Raw genomic sequence first — 26,800 nt, 5'->3', positions numbered from 1 at the left:
AACAATTTTTACTGCCGATAAACGTTGCTTTGGTCCAAAGTAGCTTCTCCGTATGACACAGTGAACATTCGCAATGCATCCGCGCATTTAGTTTCGTTTGTTCACACAAAATTTGATACAGGTTCTTTGATCCATCTTTTTGAATAGGTAAAAATCGCAGACGAGCCGAAATACGTGCAAGCAAAGCAGCTGTCTACAATTAACTGAACATTCAAAATGGCCGAACTCGTGGGCATGAGTGAGAGACATGAGTACCAACATCTCGCCACAATCGAAATTCGAATATACGTAACCTGCAAAAATTCAAAATTCGCGATACTTTTTGAACACACCTCGTATGATGAGAGAAATATTTTTATAAGATTAACAGCAGAATACTCCTGGTGAAGGTGCCACATATAATTTTTATCAAATACTGTGTTGGTGAGCGCTCGATATTAAATGACTAAATGGGTACGAATTTCTAAAATTGGCATTTCATTAACTTGACAGATGAGCGAATGGATGAAAAATTAATTATTTTTTAATATTTTTTCGAAGTTGTTTATCTTGTTTGAGAAGGTCATACTCTTTTGAAAATTCTGCAAATGGGAAGTAAATTCATTCAAATGTATAACAATTATTTATTTGAAAAAACTTTTACCTAAAACCGACCTTTATCTTCCAGATTTTGGAAAGATCTCTCGGCTCACAAATACCTATTATATAGTATTCAACTTTTTCTAACATTAAAACATGTTTGATGTTTGACCCAATTTTCTGTCAAGGAACAACCATTTCGAGAAACAAAAACACACATTTTAATCACATTTCGCTAGTTTTCAGAAATGGCAAGATAGTTTCTGTTACTAAAACTGGCATGGCATACCAGCAGAAATATCTAAGAACCTGCAGGCTTAGATGGTAAACTTCCTGCTCTTCTTCTATAAAACGACATAATTACCAAAAGGGCAAGTGTGCAGAGGCGCTATATAGCTTTGCATCTTTCTTCGAGAAATCTCTGTTTTCATCCTGTAATCTTCCTAGACATCGAAGGTGTTCTGAACAACATAATTACGGGATCATAACTATCACCAAAAAAGGTTAGAAGTGAATGGTTTTCTGGTTGATGCTACTGTTTTGGTTGCTATTGTTGTAACAGCATAAAATACTCCTCAAACATTTTTGAGCGTAAGAAGTGACAGTCCTTGCTCGGATAGAAGCCTGAATAGTTTCGGTAACGTAGACTCAACTGAATAGAAATGATGACTGTCGGGTGTATTTTAACAGTCAGATAATCATGTAAGGGTAGTGAAGACTAGACCGGTTGAAACAGTATTCCAAATTTTCAGTAGAAACATACCTCAGAGAAGCGTTCTCTCTCCTCTCTCCTTCCCTACTCTTATTTAACTAGCTACTCTGGGAAATAGAGTACAACCTGGGAAGAATTTGCATACATGCGGAAGATATCGTCGTCGCGGAAAGGCGTGGCTAAAATGTGAAAGAGCTTACGATTCAAGTAAGTCCAGTAGTTATGGATTGATAATCTCTTCTGTAAGAAAGAAAGAAGCTGAATTCCTCGCGTTGTTGGATAAAATCGTTGGATAAGAAATTGAATGGGAAGGATCGCATAATCCAACGGTACAAAAAGAATTCATGGTCCTTTATGCCTATAAAAGTGTGGTAGACCAAAATCCACAACCCAACTTGCCATTGGCTCTACATAGCGGCCATTAGACTATTCTTCTATTTGAGGCTCTTAAATTTTGGTCCGCTTTTTTTAATATCCTGGCTTTTGCAGTATATCCTATTCTTATGTGGCACCTATTCCTGCCTAATATTTAAAATAAATGTTTCAGCAGGGTCATGAAAACTTTGAGTGTTTGTACGTGTTTGTACGTGCTAAAATTATTGCTTAATTTAAAAATTAAACTTTTGTAAGGATTCTAAAATTTTAAAGAGGAAACGTAAACTGAGATATCCACTGCGTTTACTTTATTTCATAGGAGGAAAGTCCATTTATTTTTTATGTTTTTATAAAACAGCAAGAAAAATGAAGTTGAGGTATGTATTATTACTTATGGTCGCCCTCCCTCTTTTAACATATAGGTACATAATTTTTTTTTTTTTCAGAATAATTCATCAGAAAATTTTTAAGGGCTTACGGGTAGTCAGAATTTTCAAAAAATTGGATTTGTTTCCTTTGCATATACTTAAAGTATAATATCTGAAAAATATTGTGTGAAAATTTGAAGTGAATCCGACAAATTCTTTTCAAGTTATTCAACAATTAACAAAGGATGGTCGGGCGCTCTGAAGCGTTCGAGAGCAAGTAGCTAGCAGCAGCTAAACTTTAAATGCGTTTTTCTCAAGGCTATGTTTTTTGAACTGGTGATCTCTGTAACTTAAAAACCGCTTGGTAGATTTCAATAAAATTTATACCGATTTTGAGAAACATAAAAAAATTCATGCCTATCGAAGGATTTTTTGTTTTTTCAAAAATTTCGATTTTTTAAACAATTAATTCTCAGTTTGTTTCTCGAAAATCCGAAAAATATTTCCTGAAGCCGGCATATTGTTAATTTTGAAAACTAAAACTTCGATCAAGCACAAGATTATCTATTAAGAAAACTAATTTCTCTTGTCCGATTAATTTTACATGATTTTTTTTTTTATGTGCTAAAGTCAAGTCGAAACAGAATGTATTAATGCTATGTTTTTATTTTTGTAAAATAAAGCAATTTACTAGCAAAAAACAATTATTGAAAATCATAATTTTTTTGGACCTCTCACCACCCCTAACCCCTTAAGGATAAATATTTCAAAGGAAATTAGTATTGTCTGGCGAACATTTTTTTATGGCTGGATATATCCTCTTTCGTTTGTTATGCTTATAAATATCATAGACGGAGCATAGGTATTTATGTTGTTATTATTATTTTATATAATTTTTAAAATTATAGTGCTTTCAAAATTCACAATCCTTTAAAAAATTAAAGTGGTGACAAAATGAAATACTGGTCATGCAGTATTATCTTTAAAGGGGGGACCCTGCTTTAGAAGCTTCAAAAAATCGATTTTTTTTGGAAATGTCTTCCCAAACTATCCAAAAATGTGTTCTCTAAATTTCAGAAGCAAATTCAAACTATTTTCGGAGTTACAGAAGAAATTGTGAGTAAGCGTCGAGCAGGTATACGAGCGGCTGGACCGCTCGAGGTATGATTCCTCGGTTTTTTATTTTTACGATTTTTCCTAATTGGCGGGAAAGATAGGGAAAAAGTTAAACGTCCTATCAAAACGAGATAACATTGATTGTATTCGGAATTAAATTCTCTTCTAGTTGAACCTAAAAAACCTTACGAAAGTTATGATTAATCCACTTTTTAAACAATCTAAAATGAATTTGTTTTTCCAAAAAAATTAATTTTTTTTAATTAGCGAAAAATTGTCGAATTTCTCACTTTTTTTTAATTTTCTTGGTTTAACTAGAAGCTATACTATACTAAAATAAAATTTTTTTTGGGTTTTTGGTTTCAGATGAAAATTGCGACCTGCATCTTTCCCACCGCACGGCACATGCACACTCGAGGCGCCTCGGCAAAATGCTTGTACCAGGCATAATATATTAATGAAAAAATTTAAGAAGACTGTTGAAATATATAACAATAAAACCTAAAAGTTTCGTTTCAATCGAATATTTCTTTCTTTCCCAAAAAAATCCGCGAAAAAATCGATTTTTTGAAGCCTCTACAGCAGGCTCCCTCCTTAAGATATATAAGTATTTGCACGTGCTTATCTGGATAACTTTTACATCCGCACGGTGTTAGAGGTTAAAAGTGTCAAGCGTCGCCGCCTAAGGGCAAGTTTATGTTTCTCTAACATAAGTGTTGGCTATATATCTTGAACGAATAAGACATAGTTTAAATAAAGTAGTGCAAATTCCAACACAAACCTTTTTTCGTCGACTTAGAGCAGTCATTTGCGGTATCAACCTGTTTTAGCCCGTTGCCGTTCTAAGGACTACTAAATTTACTGCTGGGTATTCTTCACTTATTCTTCTCACTGACATCTAGTGTTTTCTTGCGCCAAGTTCACGCAACAGTCTGTGCAATAAATTTGCATGATAACCCACCCACACTTCAGTCGGCCATCTAGGCCGCTTAGCACTTAGGCACTAACTGCTCTAGCGCCAATATCATTTTATTAACAAACGCTAACTCTTACTGTTGCTGCCGCTTCATAATAGTCCTCTTTGTCTTTCTGTGTTTTCATCGCCATATCCTACGAAACGTTTGCTTGAAGAAACTGCGTAAATTTTCTTGAAAACACGATCCCTTTCACCGCATTTTTCTTCCTTCTTCATGTCTCTCACTCCACTTTAAATGACGGCGCATACGTTCGTGCCAAGAAGCAAAGTGACATTTTCATATTCAAGATTTACGCTCTTAAGCGGGTAGTTATGGATGACATCTTCAGCAGCCCCCGAGTAGGTGCAAAGAGTTACATATGTAACAGAAATAGTAACACCTAACAATAATACTTTTAGCAAAAGCAATAAAAAATTCATAGGGTATGCATACACGAAGACGCACACACTCGTACACAGGTATACTTGGCATAGCAATTCTTCGTAGGCTGCTTTTTGGCGCGCGTATTACTTTCACTTCATCACCTTCATTACGAATGCCTTGCAGCACTTTCTTTCACTTTTGTGCTTTTATTGCACTCGTGTGTGTCACTTAATGCCGCTTCTGGCGCTATTCTTGTGATTTGTTATCCTACACCGTCGCCTTTTCTCTACCAAGCGGCAGTAACGGCGACAACAAGAGCAATTATTCACAATCTTGTCAGGGGTTGTGTGAATTGTTTCGTCGTTCACTTCAAATGATAAGAAAGTAAGTAGTGTTTTAAACAATAATAAAATAAGCAAATGCTGTCATCAAAGCTGCATCATTTGAAGATAGCGAATGCAGAGAAAGTGGTTTGAAAGTTGAAAATATAAATGTAATTTTTATTTTGAAAATCGTCTTTGAGCATTAGACGAAGTGAAGTGGAAAGTAACCCCATTACGACCAGTCGTCTGAAACTAACTACATGCCATGCATTCCAGCAATAACACTGCCAGCCGAATGGTCACTCATTCATCAATTGACAATGGAACGATGCACAGGGAAATTCCATTCAGAACTGCACAGAGTTAGGCCTAAAAGTTTTATTTGTTTGCCGAAAATTCGAAAGGCAATTTATTTGCATTTATTATTCTTAAAATTAAATCTCCTTCATTGCCGGGTTATAATTCCCAGCCGCAAAAAATCGAGACGAACATTTCTTTTGCTTCTAATTAATGGCACTGGGACGATAAGGACAGAGTTTACCCTATACTGGGTTGCCCATATTCGAAGGAACCATCTGGCAACCCTGTATCTTTTGACAGAGACGTCAGATCGCTTAATGACATACCGCGTTGGAAGCGTCAGTCTAAGCAGATTTTTACCATGGAACAGTACACGCCACGTAAGCGCTTCCAAATTGTTGAAATTTACATTCAACAAAAGAAGTCAAAAGAAGAAGAACAAAATCATCATATCCGATGAGGCTCATTTCTTATTGAATGGGACGGTAAAAAAGCAAAAGTGCTGTATTTACGGCACTAAAAATCCTCACGAAATTCAAGAGGTACCTCTTTACGACGAAAAAGTAACTGTTTAGTGCGGCGTTAGTGTGAAAACGATTATTGGGCCGTTTTTCTTCGAAAATGAAGATAGTCAAGCTCTTACCGTCAATCAGGAGCCTTATCGCGATATGATAACCACTTTTGTGATGCCAATTATTCGTCGAAAGCGTATGAGGTAGTTCTGGTTTCAACAAGACAGCGCTCCACCACACACAGCTCGCACCACAATCGATTTTTTGAAGAAATTGTTTCCTCGTCGTTTGATGTCGAAAAATGGCGATTTTGACTGGCCACCGCGTTCGCCCGATTTAACGCCACCTGACTTCTTCTTGTGGGGATATTTAAAATTAAAGATTTATACTAATAAGCCAAAGAGGAGCTCAAGAACAACATCTGTGAGGAAATAGCCGCTATTTCAGCTGAAATGTTAGGTAAAACTATGGAAAATGCTGCAAAACAGGCACAATACGCCGTACAGGCTCAAGGCGGCCATTTGAGAGATATCATATTCAAAAAGTGATGTCAACAAATCTACTGGAACCAAATAAAATGATTATTATCATCAACATCAAAAAAATTGTGTTTTTCTTTGATTAAAAAGAAAAACACATGGATTCGTCGAATATGGGCAGCCCAGTACTGGCGGATTGATTGTAACTGAAAAATAAAAAATAAAATATAATGATTTTCCAACAAAGACAATGAAAAGTTAATTCGAAATTGGAAAAATATAACTCAATCCATTGCAAATGGACACCATTTTTCATCTGTGTTCACAATTATAGCAGCGCGACATATTGCAACATTCTGAGTATATATTTATTTTTGTAATGCGATTTTGTTTTAGTATAAACTATATTTTCATAAAAAAAATAAAAATAATTAAAAAAGTCGCGCTGCTATTATTGTGATCACGGCTGTATATTAATGGTGGGTTTTGAAAAAAACAATAATTTTAAAGAAGGTTGCAACTTTTGTCATTCAAAAATAACCGATGAGTCGCTTCAGAGATAATGCAAGCCTATAATCGAAATATTTTGAGAAAATTATCTGTAATTTAGGATCCAAAATGAGGTTTATTGTGTCATTTAAGAACAAGATATTTACAGACATACAGTAACTATTATAGCGTGCTCGAGAAGAGCAAAAATTAATTGCAAATTATTCATGGCAGTTATCGCACTTGCCCTTCTACGAATATTTAAAAATTAAGCCAGCGATTCTGTGTCGAACAGCTGCAACAATGGAATTTAAATCTTCGCATTCATTTCATTCATTTGAAAAAAGCAAGCAATTTCAATTCATTCAGCCTCATTATCATTATGAAAAAATGGCCAAATATAAATAATAGGCCAAATCACAAATTTTTGTATGTGCGGAACTATTTTTAGTTAGAAGAGTGTGATTAAGCATGAGAACACAGACTATTAAGCATTCGATTTTTAGCACACTGGGATCGATAATTCGATTACCGCCTCTCTTGAGGATAGGAGCCAAACGAATTAGCCGCATAGAAGATGAAATCTGAACACGTAAAATATTTTTGTATAAGCTGTAGGCTGCCGATAAGCCTAGAGTACAAACGCTAATTTTTATGTGAAAAAATAACAAATCTTAGTGGATTTGATAAACAATATTTAATAATGACGTTTTCGGTTTTTAGGCATCAATCATAAACAAAAATTTGTTAGTATGCTACAAAAATATTAAAACAAAAGTTGTGCCGTTTTGTTAAAATATTAATTTAATTTGAAAAATCAATTTCTAAAAAATGCCAAGCAAAATTCTTTGGTCATACATGAACCAGAAAATTTCACAACGAAATCTTTCCAATTATAAAAAACTAATATATTTAATAATTTTTAAAACATACTAAATAAAAATATAGAAATATTATAAATTTGTATTTATGGGCCATTCCTGCAGAATTCAAATTTGTGCCCTCCACATATGGTTTTATTGCATTTGATTCATGTAGAGTAGACTTGATTCGGGGCTTTTTTCAATAAATTTATTGAAAATTTTGTAAACTAATTTTTCCATCTTGAAATGAAAAACACACAAAAAACAGAAACTTCCCACCTCTAAGTCGAAAATAAACTGTTGCCTTAAGGGCTAAAACTTCCCTGAATATTAATTATTATTCAAATGGACCAACAACAAATACATAACTACAAAACCACAACACTTTCTGCAAAAATTTTCATCGACAATAAATGAGATAAAATTATTTTGAGTTATGGAAATTTTTATTTGGACCATTGCTTATATTGTATCTATTTGTATACTGCATCTGTCTAGTGTTTAATTAATAATATAAAATTAATATAATACCTTCCGATAAGGTGATTCATTTTGCACCGTCTTGTATATTTATAAGGTGAAAAACTACAACTAAGACAAATCTCTTTAATTTCTCATTGCTCAAAGTTGGACATTTCAGTTGACACCAACTTTGGTAGCATGATCATAAGTAACTATTTATGGCAGATACTAATAAGAATAAATAACTATATACAGGGTGCATACGATAGTTGACGACATGCATATATCTAGCTATAACTTTCCGAAACCATTATTATTCTTTTTGCTCTTTTTCAAATAAAACTTAGAGGACTGCAACTTCACTCAAGAAATGAAGAACAGCTATCGTCGCTTATGTGTAAATTACATCGATTTCAAAATCATTAATTTTCTTAAATGCGCCCGGTCATTCGTTCATTGGATTTGCCGTAAATTGAAAGCATCAGGCGGTGGTGCTTGCAAAACGCAAAACGCAAAAAAAGCCCGAGAAGCGTTCTGACACCATCCGATCTGCAGAATTTATGCAACAAGTGTAAGCGAACATTGACGGGACCCTTCAAAATCTATAAAGGCGCTTAGGATCTTAATTTTTCTGAGCTTCTTATACTTGAGTTGTTCATGAAGATTTCCGGTCCATGAAGATAAGTTCTACGCTATGCGCAGAAGACATTTTATGTCGGAGCAAACAAGCGAGCAGCGAGTTATTCAACGCCTTGGTAACAAAATTAAACACCCTGCAGCGCTCGAGATGTTATGGTTTTTTTCTGATGAAAAAGATTTTGACCAAGATCAAAAGGCCAAACACAGAAATGGCCATGTTCCAATCCTACCACGCGAAGTTTCTAGGCACTATTGTAGTTTTAGGTATGTTTACTTAGTTATGGTTACTGTAAGCTACAAAGGACATGCCACTTCTTTACTCAAGGATTTCAAGTGAGTTCTGCTGCATATATCGACGCATATATAAAGATTCTAGAGACACTAGTGGAAACCAAGGCTTGATAGTGCTAATATATAAGGTATAAAACGTCGTTAGTATATATGCACCTAAAAATATGTTCCATGACCCTTGAAATTGTATAAAAGCTTCGGAAGCATTGCAACAATTGGTAAATATTATACTATTTTCTGCCTCTTGCCTCTTTTTTCACTAGCTTAACTTTTTCATCCTTACTATATTAAACTGACCCATGTGATTATTAAAAAAATATGGAAAAAGAAACATTTTTTTGTGTTTCATTGTGAAAAACATTTAATTTAGTTCAAGGAGATTCGTTTACATCACTTTTTGAATATGATATCGCGCAAGTGGTCGCCCTTAGCTCGTATAGCGTAATGTGCCCGTTTTTCGGCGTTTTCCATAGTTTTGGCCAGCGTCTCGGCCGATATGGCGGCTATTTCCCGTCGGATATTGGCCTTAAGTGCGCCTAGTGTCTTTGGCTTGTTGACGTAAACCTTAGATTTCAAATAGCCCCAAAGAAAAAAGTCCGGTGGCGTCAAATCCGGTGATCGTGGTGGCCAGTCAAAATCGCCGCTTTTTGATATCAAACGGCCAGGGAACAAAGTCTTCAATAAGTTGACGGTGGCTCGTGCTGTGTGTGGTGGTGCGCCATCTTGCTGAAACCAGAAGTGCTCCATACCATTTTCACGAGCAATCGGCATCACAAAATCGGTTATCATGGCCCGATAACGCTCTTGATTGACGGTCAATGGTTGGTGTTGACCATTTTCAAAGAAGAACGGCCCAATGACCATATCAGCGCAAATGCCACACCAGACTGTAACTTTTTGGTCGTGGAGAGGTACCTCTTCAATAATTTGAGGGTTTTCAGTGGCGTAGAAACGGCAATTTTGCTTATTTACGGTTCCGTTCAAGGAGAAATGGGCCTCATCACTCATAATGATTTGATGCCAAAAATCCTCATCAGTTTGGGCCATTCGGACGACAAAATTGGCATATTCCAAGCGACGAGGCTTATCGGCCGGCAACAGTTGTTGATTTAGTTGTATTTTGTACGGGAATATCCCCAAATCCAAACGAATGATACGTCGTAGAGTGGTCCGAGGGATGTCCAACTGAGCAGAACGACGATTACCTGAAGTTCGCGGCGATGACTCGATACTGGCTCGTACGGCCGCGATATTTTCGTTAGATCGTCTTGGCCGCTTTTTATTTGGACGTCGGGTATTAGCCACAGTGCCGGAAGACAAAAATCTTTTGTGCATTTGCTTGATTGCGTTCTTTGACGGCGCACTTTTCACTTTATTTTTTTTTTCTCCACGCACGTTGCGTTTTTACAATCGAGAAGGAATTTTGAATGTACAGCTGAACAATTTCAGCGCGTTCTATTGGGGTGTACTGTTTCATGGTATAAATCTCCTTCGACTGACGCTTCCAACGCGGTATGTCATTAGCTGATCTGAAATTACAGTAAAAAGTTATAGGGTTACTCAATGGGTCAGTTTAATATGGCCAACCCTGTATGTAGTAGGCCGGGTCGATTTGTGGGGAGGCAAAAAAATCGCCCATTGCTCTGTAAAAATCATATTCTAGGGATCGAAATAAGAAACTTTGCCGAAGGAACCATACCTCTAACGAATTCTGATGTCCCCCAATTTGGGTCGAACTTTTTAGTTTCTTTTCTCATGTAAAGGCCAAAAATGGTGATATTTTGAAATGATTGTATGGGGAACCCCCCAGGGGAGTTCCAGGGGGTGTGCCGCAGGCATGGGTGGATCGGCCGCCCAAAGTTAGTGGGGGTCGGTCATACATTTGGACTCGATTGGAGCACTCTAAATCGGTCAGAGTGGGATTTTTCGTTCGACCCAAATTGGGTGACATCAAAGTTTCTTATTTTGATCCCTAGAATATGATTTTCACAGAGCAATGAGCGATTTTTAAATCGACCTGCCCTAATATGTAGTGTTCTAAATGCACTCAAATTAAAATTTGATTATATTTTTTTCTTACTTATATCCAATTCTGAAATATATTCAAAGATTGTCTTTTTGTATATTACAAATAATAATAAAAATAAAATAAATAAAGACGGAAAAATATTTGTTACAGGTCGCTCAGTTTCAATATAATTTAAATTTTTCCAACGATCTCTAACTGTTATCGTTCTTGTCTAAATATCTAGTTAATTTCAATTACACTTCATTCCGAACATTTTTAAAGATTCCATCTTCGAACACTTTGCAACTTATCCATCAAAACTGTCACAATTCCGGAGCCACAAACAATGCAAACTAAATTGTTGTCGTTGACGTGTCTTCATTACCAACAGCAACAATGAATCTGGAATAACCAAGTCGCAAACGCGGAAACAACAATAAAAACAAACGAAAAAGAAAAACCGAAATGTAGTGGCAGTGTTGATGGCTGTGACTAAAATAGCAATCATCATAACAGCAGTAATAACAAAAACAACACAAAAAACTTAGTTATGAACGACAAATGCAAAAATAATAGAAGGGGAAAAAACAAAAAATTTTGTATGACACGAAAGGAACGAACTGTAATGCGAGTATAATAACTGTGAAATATTTCCGGTGTTCACCAGCGTGCAACATGCGGTGGCAGCAGCAGCAAAGCAGTTAGACCAAAGTATGATATTAGGCGTTTGTGGTAGTGTGTGTGTGAAAAAAAGCGCAGTGAAAGGGGTATGTCTCGGACATTTGCATTTTGACGTCGACGTCAGTGTTGGCAGAGAAACTAATGTATAGGTGTGCTATTCACAAATACACATATATTAATGCCAATGTATGTAAATACTTAGAATTAAAGTTGGAGCAAAGTGGCAGCAGTTATTAATATTTTCATGCAGCAGTATTAGTTTAACTATCCCAGCAGGGAAATGCACTAGCGTTAAACTGATATGTGGTGAATTTAGAAACATGATTGATTAGCGTTTTTTCGCTTTCCTATGTAGGCAGCTGGTGTATTTTACGGGAGGTATCCTTGGAAGTTTTAGTTATCTTTGCTGCTTCAGTTTTGCGTTCATTTGGAACTACTACAGGGTAGTTGATGAATTTTGAGACAATACCAAAGTAAAAAAAAAAACTTTTTGTAATGCAACTATACACTAATGCTTACGTATATAATTAAGTCACTTTACGTTTTGACATATCTTGAATATGGTATGAAAACCAAATATTTTTCGCAAATTTTTTATAAAAATATAAGTTAAAACCTTATAAAATAAGTTTTCTATCTTTGCACAAAATTCACAAAAATTAAAAAAATGTCGAAAAATTTTAAAAAGATTGTAGCCTTTTTAATCAGAATCTTTAGAAAACTTCTTTATAGTTTCTTCGATTTTAATATGAGTGTAAGTTTGAAGTCATTCCGAGAATGCTTTTATTTTTTGCGTACGATGCCGAATGTTTTTTTTTCTAACATGTGCGAATGTTTGAAAATTTCTAGCGTGCACTTTCGTTCCACAATATTTAAGTGCCGACAAGGAAGTAAGGTGTGGTGTTTGATCAGATGGAATCATTGGTCCGCACTTCTTCTAAAATTAAGCAGGCATTACCGTAGCTGCCATTGCAGAGCAGTATATATCGATTAAAATCAACTTTTATGACCGAAATTGGGAAAAGTTAATCTTAACAATATCTGACTTCAACCAACAGGACATGGTTGTGTGCCACACAGCACGTGAAATATTCCAATTATTTCAAAAAAAGTGTAGCGCTATAATTATTTTAAGTAATAACGATTTAACACCTTTGGAATACTTGTGAGATTATTTAAAGTCATTAGTTTATGTGAATAAAACCGACTCTTTTCAAAGATGAGCTCTTTAAAGTACCATTATTCGGCTTTGAGCGAATTTGACAGAATTAGCTGATGGGCTGTTGTCACTTGAGGTATCTTTACAAAACAAACTGAGATTGGGTTGGTGATATACGAAAAAAATCAACCAATGACTCTTCGTTGATATCTGAACAACGACTGATTGGACGAGTATATGAAAAATTGTGTAAATTCGGCTGACGATAAGATTGTGGTGTTAGTGATATACAAAAAAAAAAAAATCAGCGCTCATGCTGAGATGATCGTGCAGATTTCCGCAAGTGACGTGGCAGCCAAAGTGCCCCTCACGATTTTCTTTTTTACCATAGTTAAAAGCAAAGCTCGTAATCTAGTATGCTTGATCTTTTCATGCTTCAAGAGCCTATTTTCAAAGCGCTGTTCATTAGATAGAACTGAATTAGTGGAAAAAGTGTTCGAAAATTGGGTCCATCAATTTTTTGCCTGCAATAGGAGGCATTGAATGATGTTATAATCATAACTTAACTGTATCAACAACACTTAATATTTTTCGAAATCATATTTCGCTTAATGAAAATCACTTTGTTAGATCAAGCAAAGAGTTCGGTTTTTTAAAAGAAGCTTTTGCATGACTCATCTGCTTTGTCATGGACTTTATTCTATATAAAAAGATTGAAAATATATTTATAAATTCTTTATAAATATAATTACAATATATAATTTGAATCTTACAAGAAGTCAAATTGCAGTTTTACAGAATTATCTGCAATGACTGTTTTCTTATACCAGACTTGAGCAGAGAGGTTCCTTGTTGGAATACCATATGTATGACCGCAGTTGTGGCAGCAACTATTTTCATCTTATGAACTGTGTGATTTCGGTGGCAAAGCCTTCGAACAATTTCCAGACTTCAGAGGAGTTCATCAGCCTCACTATGGTTTGTCTAACTCAGCAACATGATTAGTTCGAAATTGGTCAAACTATACTCGCTCTTGAACAGATATTTCCTTCACTAGTTTAAGTTTTACACAGCCGGGTTGCGGGAGTTGTGTGTGCGCTCACAAAAACTTTTCGAAGCTGCAACAGACAATTGTTTCCCAAAGAAATTGAGCTGTCTCCGGAATGATGAATGTAATGAATATAGTACGTATGTATGTATATCAGTGTATGATGCACTTTTTTTTGTCTAGCTCCAATAGTTGGACATAGAAATACAACGAATAGTTTGCCCTCAAGTGTTAATAATTCATAATTTTTCATTTGCATTTGAAATTACACAAAAAACAAAACAATGACTGAATTGTGAAAAAAATGAGAACGTCAGACAACGTCACATGCAGTGACAAACAAATTAATTGCTGTGTAAGTTTTCGACAAAACAAAGTTTGCAAACTTTCAATTATTTAAGGGGGGAGCCTGGTTTATGAGGTCTAAAAATGGCATCTCATTGCGATTTTTTTTTAAGGAAAAAATTAATTTAGCATTGCAAAGTTTTTTCTATCTTTTAATGAACATTTAAAAAGTACAAAAAATTTGTATACTGGTTAAAATTAGTTGAAAAAAATGTTTAATATAGAAATTAGTAGAGCACTGCTGGAGTTTCCAACTGGCGTACAAGATACAGCTCGTAATTATTATCTAAAGCAAAAATTCAAATGGATTTCTAATTATCCTGATTTTTTATTCTAGATGAACTAAGAAAACTGAGAGAAATTCCAAAATTTAAACTTTTTGGAGGATTTAAAGAAAAAATGCCTTTCTATAAAAAAAAATCACTTCAACTTGGTATAAAAATCTTGAACATTTTTTTTTATCTATTTTGTTAGTTCAAATGGAAGAGAATTTAATACTGAAGGGAACAAGCTATGATTCATTTCAAAAGGCTCATTAGTTTTTTTTTTCATTCATGTACGCCAATTCAAAGAAATCATAAAAATGAAAAGTCGAGAAAAGAAGATAAAGTTTGTACAGTCGAACTTCTCTACAGTGAACTTCCATATAATGAAGCTCTTCTTATAATGAACTGGTTTCGAAGACACTGCTTTTTCGTTCTACTTTCGGTGTATTTTTGTCTCCTTATAATGAATTTCTATATAGTGAAGTTTTCTATATAATGAACAAATTTTACAGTTGGAAATTCAAGCGTCCTAAGTTTTTGTCTCCATATAGTGAATTTTTTCAAAAGTTTTCTGTTGCAAAAAATTACAGTTAGATGTAATGAGGGGAATCCCAAAATTAAAACAGAAAGAGCTGAGCTATTACAGTTTTATTCAGTGATTGAAGTTAAAATGACGCATCGGAGCAGCATTTCGCTTGAAAAAAAGTTATTAATGATTAACAAAGTTAATGAAGAAAAGAAAAAAAAAGATATTACCAATGAATTCAGAGTTCTTCTCAGCACTTTATCAAATATTTTAAAAAATAAGGAAGTGATTTTAAAAAATGTGGAGGACTTGGCAGTAAATACCAAACGCAAAAGACTTCGACCTTGTCATTTTGAGGATATTGACGAAGCAATGCTGAAATGGTTACTCGTTGCACGTGGTAAGAATCTCCCTTTATCTGGACCATTATTGAAGCAAAAGGCCAAAGATTTTGCGGAAGCACTAGGACACCACGAATTTGAGGCAAGTACAGGTTGGTTAGACAAGTTCAAAAGTCGGCATGGCGTTATTCAAAAGACATTATGTGGGGAAAGTGCTGACGCCAACATAGAAAACCGTGATGAATGGGTAACGAACGTCTTACCGAAATCAATTGAAAATTACAACATTAACGACATTTTTAATGCCAACGAGACTGCTTTGTTTTTCAAATGCTTGCCAACTAAAACACTGGCATTCAAAAATGAAAAATGCTTTGGTGGAAAGCAAAGCAAGGAGAGAATAACTGTCCTGGTGGGAAGCAATATGACTGGATCAAAAAAGCTAAAATTGCTGGTGATCGGAAAGGCCAAAAATCCGAGGTGCTTCAAGGGAATAAAATCTTTAGGTGTCGATTATGAGTTTAACAAAAAAGCATGGATGACCAGTGAGATTTTTACGAAATGGATTGTAAAACTCGACAAAAAATTCTGTGATCAAAACAGAAAGGTGTTGTTTTTTGTTGATAGCTGCACTGCCCACCCTAAAGATGTAAAAGACAAGTTGAGAAACATTCATCTCGCTTATTTTCCTCCCAACATGACTTCGTTACTGCAACCAATGGACCAAGGCATTATCTACAACATGAAACAACATTACAGAAAACGAATTTTAACGAATATATTGACTCAAGTGGATGAGGGAAATTCTGTTATGGCCATAGACTTGCTGCAAGCAGTTCGAAATTTTAGCAATGTATGGAATGTCTACGTTAAACCACAAACAATTGCCAACTGTTTTAAAAAGGCTGGATTTTCAAAAGATGCTATGCAGATTCCATTTGAGCATTGGGATGAAGAGGACATTCTTTCAATATCGGATTTGGCTGCTTTACAGTCTTCATTCAAAAAAGTAGCAAATATCGAAGCATCGTTTGATGACTACGTAAATGTTGATAATGGTGTGCAGACTTGGGACAACCCATCCGAAGAAGATATTCTCAACAGCATTTTTGAAAGACGCGGAGTTCCAGCTGAACCTGGTAAGCATTTATCTTTTTATAGTCAAACAAAAATTTAATATGTAAATATTATTTCAGATAACGATGAATACGATTTCACCGTTGAAGAATTGGCAGAAACTGAGGAGGCATTACCTACGTTGATACAAGCTGCTTCATCCATTAGCGTAATTAGAACCTTTGTGGAAATGAGGAGTGACGTGCCGATTAAATCTCTACATGATTTGGAAGCTTTTATTGAAAATGAAAAATGGAAGACTGTAATTCAAACCAAACTCACCGATTATTTTAAATAAAATTACATAAAAAATCAATGTTTCTTTATAATGAAGTTTCTATATAGTGAAGTGATTTTCAGGTCCCGTGCGAATTCACTATATGGAAGTTCGACTGTACTACAGCTGTCCGGTCACAGCGTAACTACCTAACGCTCGCCTACCTTTGGCTTTGTATCTACGGAAATATTGAGAATTAGGCTCTGTAACTTTGTGTGAATATTCTGAAATATTTTAGGAATCGCTTAAAATGAAAAAAAAAAATTGATTTTTTTGACCTTATAAACCAGTGATTTATATAGATATATATATTTTTTTTTCAACAAAATTTTGCAAAAAAATATTAACACAACAAACAAAATAATATAATGATAACACAGTACGAATTTCAAATATGTACCATATCCCTATTAAACTCCAAATCAGCTTGCGCCTAAATAAATGTTACACAATTTTCGCTAAATATATTATGAAACAAACAATTAACCTTGGTTACTATTTGCCTTTATCGTGAAACTTTTATTGCTCGTAGAATTTAATTAAAAAATCGTCTAATACTTTAAATAACATTCAGGTGAAATAATTGCCGACAACTGCCAGCGCCAGTTGTTCTTAGGGTTTTAGTTATTATTGCCTCGCGTTTGTATTTCTATTTTGTTTTTGGATTGCCTTTGCTAAATGAGTGTTAGACATTTTCGTCGGTTTGTGTATTTGTTGATAGAATCATAGCAATAGCATTTAGGTAACATCTGGTGCTACAAAGTTTTTTTTAGATAATAATCTCAATTTCAAATGAAAAGCCACTAATGTGAAAAGGTTTAATTAAATTGTGGGACATTTTCAGGATGTTAAAATGTGGTATTTGATTATTGGCAATCTTAATATGCGCATATTTGTATGAAAATAGGTAGTCCAAATACTTGCTTATTTTGAATTTTCAAAACTTACTTGCTTGCGTGCCAGTCATTCTCATACCCACGAGGAAAGAAATGAACCGCTTTAAAAGTTTAAGATTTTTATTAACAAGAAATAATTGACTTGGCAAATGAACTCAAATGAGCTTCAACTTCATTATTTTGGAAATAAGTGCAACCCGAATCTAATTGAAAACGATAGTTGAACTGGAATGAAAGTTGCGAACTTGATTGCTCTTTAGTATTATTGGATGTTCAGCTATTTCACGCTGTATGAGTAAAGAATACAAAGGTGTGACCTACACAAAACCGTTAATCGGCCTGCAGCGAATTTAAAGGAATCAGCTGATTTGTTGACGGAATAAGTGATATGACGGCGGTTTGTCTACAACAGATGTCAGCAAAACAAGAGATTGTGTTGGTGGCATATGGAAAAATTAACGCAGCCAACGCCCATGTTACTGTTGAATCATATATGATTAGAAGCGAAACATTTCTGTTTTATGTGAGAGCATGCCCAGTAATGCTTTTAAGTACTTGGATGCACTGCCAATTCGAGGAAGGATGAACGGCTGATAGATAAAATGGTGGGCTGCCAGAAATAAGTCACTGACAAAAACAGTTTGATTTTACGTGAACGCTGCGACATACATATTTCGCAGAAATTTATACAGGGATAAGATAAAAAAAATAAAAAAAAAGAAGACAAATATTAAAGTTTGTGCAAAGTTGATATTTTAAGCTAATGAATTATATTATAATACTGTCTTTTGAGCAACAAAGTGTCAAAAGTAAAGAAGAAGTGGGTTCGATGATGCGTCGGGGATAATGAGTTTTCAACTTCACAAGTCAGAAGAAATAGATAACTGAATTATGATGGCCTTCTTCTTCTTCTTCTTCCTCTTAATTGGCGCTTTAACCGCTTACACGATTTTGGCAGAGTTTAACAAAGCGCGCCAGTCGTTTCTTTCTCGTGCTAACCGGCACCAATTGGACACACCAAGTGAAGCCAAGTCCTTCTCCACCTGATATTTCCAACGCAGAGGAGGCCTTTCTCTTTCTCTGCTACTACCAGCTGGTACCGCATTGAATACTTTCAAAGTCGGAGCGTTTGTATCCATTCGGACGACATGACCCAGCCAACGAAGCCGCTGGATCTTTATTCGCTGCGCTATGTCTATGTCGTCGTAAAGCTCATACAGCTCATCGTTCCATCGTCTGCAATATTCCCCGTTGCCAACGTGCAAAGGTCCAGAAATTTTGCGCAGAATCTTTCTCTCAAATACTCCAAGCGTAGCTTCATCGGATATTGTCATGGTCCACGCTGTTGCGCCATGCGTTAGGACGGGCATGATGAGAGTCTTGTAGAGTGTTAGTTTTGTTCGTCGAGAGAGGACTTTACTGCTCAGTTGCCTACTTAGTCCAAAGTAGCACTTTTTGGCAAGAGAGATTCTACGTTGGATTTCAAGGCTGACATTGTTATCGGTTTTAATGCTGGTTCCTAAATATACGAAGTCTTTTACAACCTGGAAATTATAACTGTCAACAGTGACGTGGGTGCCGATACGCGAGTGCGCCCACTGTTTGTTTGATGACAAGAGGTACTGCGTTTTGTCTCGTTCACCACCAGTCCCATTCGCTTTGCCTCTTTATACAGTTTGGAGAAGGCAGAACTAACAGCGCGGTTGTTAAGGCCGATGATATCATCGGCATACGCCAACAATTGTACGCTCTTATAAAATATTGTGCCTGAGCGATTAAGTTCTGCGGCTCTTACGATGCTCTCCACCATCAGGTTAAAGAAGTCACACGACAGCGAGTCACCCTGTCTGAAACCTCGTTTGGTATCAAACGGCTCGGAAAGGTCCTTCCCAATTCTGACGGCGCTGCTGGTGTTGAGCAACGTCATCTTGCAAAGCCGTATTAGTTTTGTGGGGATACCAAATTCAGACATCGCGGCATACTGTCGAATGCAGCTTTGAAATCGACGAAAAGATGGTGTGTGTCGATTCTCCTTTCGTGGGTCTTTTCCAAGATTTGGCGTATTGTAAATATTTGGTCGATGGTAGACTTTCCAGGTCTAAAGCCACACTGATAAGGTCCAATCAGTTGGTTGACGGTGGGCTTCAGCCTTTCACACAATACGCTCGCTGGAATCTTATAGGCGATATTTAGAAGGCTAATCCCGCGGTAATTGGCACAGATTGCAGGATCGCCCTTCTTATGGATTGGGCAGAGCACACTTAAATTCCAATCGGCAGGCATGCTTTCATCCGACCATATTTTGCATAGAAGCTGATGCATGCACCTTACCAGCTCCTCGCCGCCATGTTTGAATAGCTCAGCCGGCAGTCCGTCGGCGCCCGCGGCTTTGTTGTTCTTTAGCCGCGTTATCGCTATTCTCACCTCGTCATGGTCGGGTAGCGGAACGGCAATGCCTTCGTCAACGATTGGGGTATCGGGATCTTCACATTCACTGTGATATGCACCACTATCATTATTTAACAGGTTCGAGAAGTGTTCCCTTCATAATTAAATTATGCTCTGTATATCAGTCACCAGATCGCCGTCTTTTTCTTACAGGAAAACGCCCGGTCTTTTTCTCATATTGTATGAGAAGAATTTTTTCAAGGGTTAGGACGTTGCCTATGCAATTTAGAGACGAGTTGAGGCCGATCTCTTCCAAAAAACAAAACAAAATCTTGCTGCATCGTATTACTAACCACTCGCTGATTGGAGCGGCGGGCGAGGCAAGTGAGAGAGAGATCGAGTGAGAACGTATAAAGAGCAATACAGACAGTAGTTCAAATCAAGGATGATAGATTACTAGCAGAATTGTGCTTGCTCGTTTCACATATAGTCACATGTTTGTGTAATCAGTCGTTATTCAGACTGTTGACTGATGGCAGCTTATTCGTATATCACCAACACAATCTTAGTTTACTTCAGCCAATCAGTTGGTGCATTCTAAATCGCTAACAGTCGGCTGACGGTCTGATGTTGACCACACCTCTGCATTCTGTACATCGTGGTTAAGGAGGATGGTAAAGGTGACGAGTATAGCAATCGGTGGTGATCATTTTGGGTGGCGGTTTTCAATTTTATTTACTCCAGCTAGCAATAAAAGGCGTATAAACAGTTATCAATGATTTTTCTTTTATTAGAAAACAAAAAAAAAAAAAACAAGCGAAAAGGACCCATTTTATAAATACTAAACATAAACCAAATTTTTATCCGTTATGGATATTTTGAATGATTAAAATTTATTTAATACTCAAATCCATTTTGTGTTCTTGTAATTTTGTAATTTACTATATTTTGGAATAATTGAAGCTGTAATATACTTAATTTTAACCCCCTCTAATAGAGTTGAGAGTACTCAGGAAATTTTAACAATGGCGGAAATAAAATGTTGCTTGAAATACTCCTTGAAAAACACGCATTGTGGAAGTTGTTGGGGTGTTAATTTATAAGAAATCTTTATTATCTAATGCTATAATCCATGCAGTAAATGTGGAAAATGGCGAAAGCAAGACACTTATGGTAGTTGTCCGGTGTAACGACCGAAATTTCGACGTTTTTTCATGAATCTTTTTTAAAAAGAAAATAAAATGCGATCGTTTTGAAGTTTTTACATGTTTTTATTGGTGTTTTGACGTAAATAAAAAAAGTTGTTTAAAGTTAATTTTATATTAATTTGTTTAAAATTTTTGACGTCAAAGTGGAGTCCTTAAAAAAAAGATGAGTTGTTTCGGGGAAACACACAGCCTTCCAAAATCATCTGAAATAAAAATTCAAAGAGACTATTATTCTGGGGCACAGGAATATAGAGGGAAATGAAATTGCCGATGAGCTTGCCAGGAAGGGGGCGGCAGAACCGGATCCAGCTGCCCTCTTCTCAGACATCGGTATCCCCTTGGCCGTCGTTAAAGAGAAACTATACAACTTCTTTCTAAGAAAAGCGCAAGACAGATGGAGGTCTGTCTCATCGTGTGTCATTTCAAAAGCACTATGGCCTCAATATGGTATAAACAGAACGCTTAAGGTGATGGGAGTCCCGCGCCATTCAATTTCCAAACTCATTGCGGTGATCACTGATTATGGGTGATCGGCACTCATGCGGAGAAGCTTGGAATTCCGTACAACCCCCATTGCAGAAGCTGTGGGGATCCTACAGAGAAAGAGACTGTGGAACACTTTTTCTGCAGATGTCCAGCTTTGACGGCTAGGCGCTTGAGATTCCGCAGCGTCCCCTTTGGGGATGACTTGATGAAATTCTCCAGCCTAGGTCCCTTTTCTCTCCCCCGCTACATCAACAGTACTGGATGGCTGTAGACGGTTTTATCTCCTCCCTTAATCCTTTCACAGGTAGTGGTCCACTTTATGGTATCAAAACGGCACGTAGGTGCTACTTGTAGCGTACCTGGGGTACTCTTGCCATCTTACCTACCTACCTACCTACCTATTATTCTGTGGACTTTATTTAAGGTTCCGAACCTAAAATATACATAAAAATAAAAAAACAAAAACAAAATGGCGGACTTGTGAAAAAAGTTCTCAAAATCTAATTTTTTTCTTCATAAATTGTTTAAATTAAATAGTTCATTATTAAAAAATTAATTGTTTTAAAAGTCCATGATCTAGATATGTGTGTCTAGAATAACGGGTTAAATCTTTAGCCTAATCGGTTGAATAGTTTTGAGTCAGTGACTCCGCGAAATTTCGAAAGCATGGTTTTGAGAAAAACGCGTTTAAAGTTTCGACAACAGATTTTTTATAAAAAAATTATACTTATATTACATTAATCAGCTATGCCTGGTGCATAGAGCAGTCCTTCCGTTTCCTCAAAGTTGTCATTTTCAGCAGCTTTTAGAGCCCTATGTAAAGTTCTAGCCTCTTTACAGTTGTGGGTATACGTATTGTATACCGGATAATAAAAGAGGGGACGGTCAGAGCAGCTGCTGCTAGCGTGTCACACGCTTTCATACACACTACGGCGCGCTCTCTTATTTTAGCTATAACTTTAAAAATAATTAAAATTTCTGTCTGAAATTTTTATAGTATATTTTTAAGATGATTTTCTTCCGAAAAATGTAAAAAAAAAATTCGGTTTTTGAACCCGTCACACCGGGCTACTACCTTATGGCCACGTGGGCGTCATTACTACAGAGAATAGTGCTGCAGCGCTTGCCCAAAACCTCATGACAAAACAAAGTTTCCTAGAAGATGGAAAGTAAATTTGAATAGCTGCATTCATAGGGCGGGGAACGTTTTTATAGATTATGTCAAAACACATTCACGAATAATGTCACAACCTGAGCAAATTAAAAGAATTGAGTTTAAAACTATTTTCTTTCTGTGCCTTTGTAATTTGCAGTTTCGTTGATTATTCTGCTACTGGATTGAAATAATTGCACTGATGGTAAAATGTAAAAAAACACGATACACGGTAAACTTAAGTGAATTAGAAGCAAGTGTTGCCAAATCTATTTATATCTACTGCTGTAACTTCACATTTTTCTAAGATTAACGTACCCTGAAGTAAACTTAGTCGGACGAAAACTATGTTGATTAACTTAAAAGGGGATGGTGTCTTTTAATACCAAATTATTTAGCAACTGAAAAAAGTATTGAAGAGATTTAGTTTTATCATCTTAAATTATAAAATGCTTTAGTGGATATGATGTACCTAAAATACGAACAATGGAAGCCACATAAATAAAAAAAACAAAAAATAGTAATGCAAGTCCAATCATAAGCGAAACTAAAGAAAATAAGTTAAAAGTGGGGATGGTACATTCGATTATATTAATAAAATATTGCTTCAAAAATTATAATTTTTTCGATTGAATTTTTTTTTTTAAATATTTTGTCTAAGCTTTTAAGCTTTTAAGTCTCTTACCAATTATAAGCCTTTTAAGTCAAAAATTATAATTTTTTCGATTGAATTTTTTCTAAAAATATTTTGTCTAAGCTTTTAAGTCTCTTCCCAATTATAAGCCTTTTCAAAATTGGGTCACAGAAAGTTTTTTCCTTTAATTTTGTTAATTTATACATACAAGGTGGCGTAGAGTCAACAATCCCTTTTTGTTTTTGAGTAACTTTTTTGCCTTTACGGGCTCCGTTGCTTGTCTTTTTGTTTCTTTTGACACCTCGAAATCTTTGAAAACACTTTACTCTTTAGCTAGTCTAGCTAGCTCTTCAGCTAGTCTAGCCAGCCTCGGTGATAACGGCGAACGGCTGAGTACGTTAATTAGAGTGACGCTACGAGCTCGAGCGAGAGAGATAGAGAGAAAATGCAAGGATGTTTTTTTCACCATGGAGGGAGGCGAATTGGAGTTCAAGTACCAGTAAATATAAGCGGATTGAAGGAGTGCTGGAATCGGCGACAGACTACAAAACCATACATATTTAATAATTAATGGAGCGAAGTTTCAGCGTGCGAATGGTCTATGTTCAATATGGTTATCATAATTGTGTATTACATCAGTAAAAATCGATGTAGATGACGAAAGACTTCGCTTTATTACATTAATGAACGGTTTTTTCACAAATCGTTCTAAGAATTCAATGAAGTAGAGAATTGCAAAAGCTTGCATCTGCTTATATACCCCTTGCGATTGAGTTAATAAAGAAGGTTGAGCAGATCGCGATCTTTCCACGCGGTTATAACTGAGCCAGACTGAACCAGCAGTTGCTGAAGTGAATCTTTGTTACAAGCCCGTCTTGTTTTTTGTTTAAAGTATATACTAATCTAAATTAAATTTTATATTTGTACCCAAAAGTTGGTTATTTTGAGACCTTCGTCTCAGTTCCTTCTCACGGCTTCTCTTCGATCATAGATCAAATTACCCAGCCGAAAGCCTCCGAAGTTAACGTTGTGTTAGTTTCCATGGTTCCACGATATGAAAATCAATAAATAATGAATAAATAAACTTTTTACTATCATTTTGATGTTTCATTTATGGAGGAACCTACGCACTCCCGATCCATTAGGCTACGGTAGCCGCGAATACAGAATTATTTTTAAGTCCAGAATTGTAAAACAAAATTGTCTGAAGTTTTTCTTTATAAAAAGACATCTATAATATAACGAAAAGCTGCATTGTAAAAACCGCGTATTTTGTTGTTTTGGAATTTAAAAAAATTGTCCGAAAGTATTTTTCATGTTAGTATGTCATTTCATCATCTCTTAATTAACAAAAAAATAAATATTTTGAATTTTCTACAGAGCTCTAAACCCTTAGATTTTTATCTTTTTTTGGTGTGCAGCGATTTTCACAACATTTTTACATTGCAATATAATTTCGATCCCTTAAATGCGTTTTAAAGGCTTACATGTTTGTGGGTAGGTTTATGTAAAGCTTTATACAAGTTTTCAAGCTTTTATAGACATCACTGCCAACAACGTCGACCGCTTCAAGTCGTCAATCTGTTTTAATTAAAATGTGCCACTTAAAGCGCACTTCCGTTTGAAGTGTTTACCTTGGCGCTTACGGCCACACTTTCAGCGGCACCACCCCAATCAATCCGCTTAACTCATCGCGCTTAATGCGCGTCCACTAACACGTACACATCCCCCACTCCCCACTCGGCTGCTTTGTTTGTCCAGTCAACTACCAGCACCCAAGGCCGCTCGCAATTTCAACTGACAGCAAAACGGAACGGCGGCTGTTAGTTGAATGTTGAACGCCTTTTAATAGCCATTTGTAATTGCAAATAAAATTCAGCGCAGCTTAATAAATAAAATAAGAAATGTAAAAAGGAAGAATGGCGAGACCGGTGTACGTAAAATGCTGATTTAATTTTCTGTGCGTTCGTACATTTCGCTCCAAAACATACAAAACTGAATGTAAACCACTCCTCAGTCAGGCGGAACTTAAGACTCTAGCAAATACTCAATTGCATTGAACTGGGGCGAGGTGACAAGTGGCAATGCGAGGAAGTGAAGTGCGAAGGTAAGCGGAAATAAGTGTTAAGCGATTGTCAGCCATTTTGCCACTGAAATAGTGAAGAAGTTGAGTTGGTCATCAGCAGCAGCTTGAATTGCTGGTAGGTGAGCTGTGGAGTGCATGTGTTTGTGCACACAAGTATAAGGTCACCAACGGCGCTCGGGCTATAATTACCACGCAGTGTATTTCCAAGCTAGAAACTTCACCTCTTTAGCTTTCTTTGGCGGGGAACAGCCGTAAGTCAACTTAATGACCTGTTAAGAGGCTATCTACACCTACAACTGTGCGCTTCAGTATTAAATGCTACACTTTTCGCATTTCATCCTTTGTCGCTGCAAAATTTTAAATACGTGTCAAATTTACATTTAAAAACACTTCAATTATTTATGTATTTTCTATTTTGGTACGTATGTGTGTGTGGCTATGTAAGCGTAGGCGTCTGCTACTGTGGTTAAATACGAACGTCAACCAACGCGCCATGTTCGGCTAATTAAAGAGGGTGGTGTGAATATAGAGGGGAGGAACTTGGCCATGTAATTTACGGTCGTTAAATGGAAAATCGTTTCGTGCTGATAATTTGAAAATGCAATAAGCCTTAGCGCTATAGGGCCATTTAGAGTCGATGGATGGGGTAGAAAGGATGTAATGAGTTTTAAGAAGGAAATTTAAGGATATTCTAAATCAGCTGAATAGCAAACACTTTGTAGAACTACGAAGCGCTCTGTGGAACGGTTAATAACTAGCCAGATTTTCTGGGATCATTCTAAATAATTTGTCCTAAGCTTCACTAGGATTGGCATAGAATTGCAAAAGGGCAACTATCTGTCGCCTCGCTAGAGCTTTTAAAAATCCCTATACCAAAATTTTTTAATAATTCAATTTTTTTAATTCATTTTTTATTATACTCAGGACTAGAAATAAACAAATTTTTAGAAGAATTGACGACAATATCCAAAATACTAAATCACTTGCAATGGAGTCGCTCAGCAGCCACTTCAGAAAAATTCAAGAATTCAAACTTCGAACGCTAGACCACCCTGTAATCCGAGCGGTGTTTGTTTGAATGAAAAATTGTTGTTACCTCTTGAACAGAGGATATTTTCGAAGAAAGAAATATCGACATTTTGAAAAAATGTCCTTGCTGTCAGTTTCTATTTTTTATTAACTACGACCCATAAACAACTCACTACTTGGAGTCGAATTAAAACGCGGTGTTGCTACGCAAAGCCCTTGCGTTGCCAGGACAAAGAAAATAAACAATTTTCATTATTGATTGCTGAAATTTTCGACACATTAAATGGAGAGGAAGTGTAATGAAA

General features: G+C 36.1%; 1 protein-coding gene across 1 annotated transcript; it reads left to right on the top strand.

The window, feature by feature from the left end:
• Positions 1-15,919: 15,919 nt before the first annotated feature.
• LOC129244203 (tigger transposable element-derived protein 6-like) lies at positions 15,920-16,636 on the top strand. The gene is made up of 2 exons (XM_054881816.1): positions 15,920-16,361; positions 16,419-16,636. Exons 1-2 carry the CDS (start codon positions 15,920-15,922, stop codon positions 16,634-16,636), a joined length of 660 nt encoding a protein of 219 aa, XP_054737791.1.
• The last annotated feature ends 10,164 nt before the right edge of the window (positions 16,637-26,800 follow it).

Source organism: Anastrepha obliqua, chromosome 4 (genome assembly GCF_027943255.1).
Source record: "Anastrepha obliqua isolate idAnaObli1 chromosome 4, idAnaObli1_1.0, whole genome shotgun sequence".
In the NCBI taxonomy this organism is placed as follows: Eukaryota; Metazoa; Arthropoda; class Insecta; order Diptera; family Tephritidae; genus Anastrepha; species Anastrepha obliqua.
Note: the sequence above shows the minus strand (reverse complement) of the source record. Positions and strands in the feature narration are given on the sequence as shown.

What these genes read in the sequence shown, in the direction of transcription:
- LOC129244203 (XM_054881816.1), top strand. Translation starts at nt 15,920, where the DNA reads ATGACTTCGTTACTGCAACCAATGGACCAAGGCATTATCTACAACATG. An exon ending in CGGAGTTCCAGCTGAACCTG is followed by an intron (nt 16,362 to 16,418) that starts GTAAGCATTTAT and finishes ATATTATTTCAG; the next exon opens with ATAACGATGAATACGATTTC.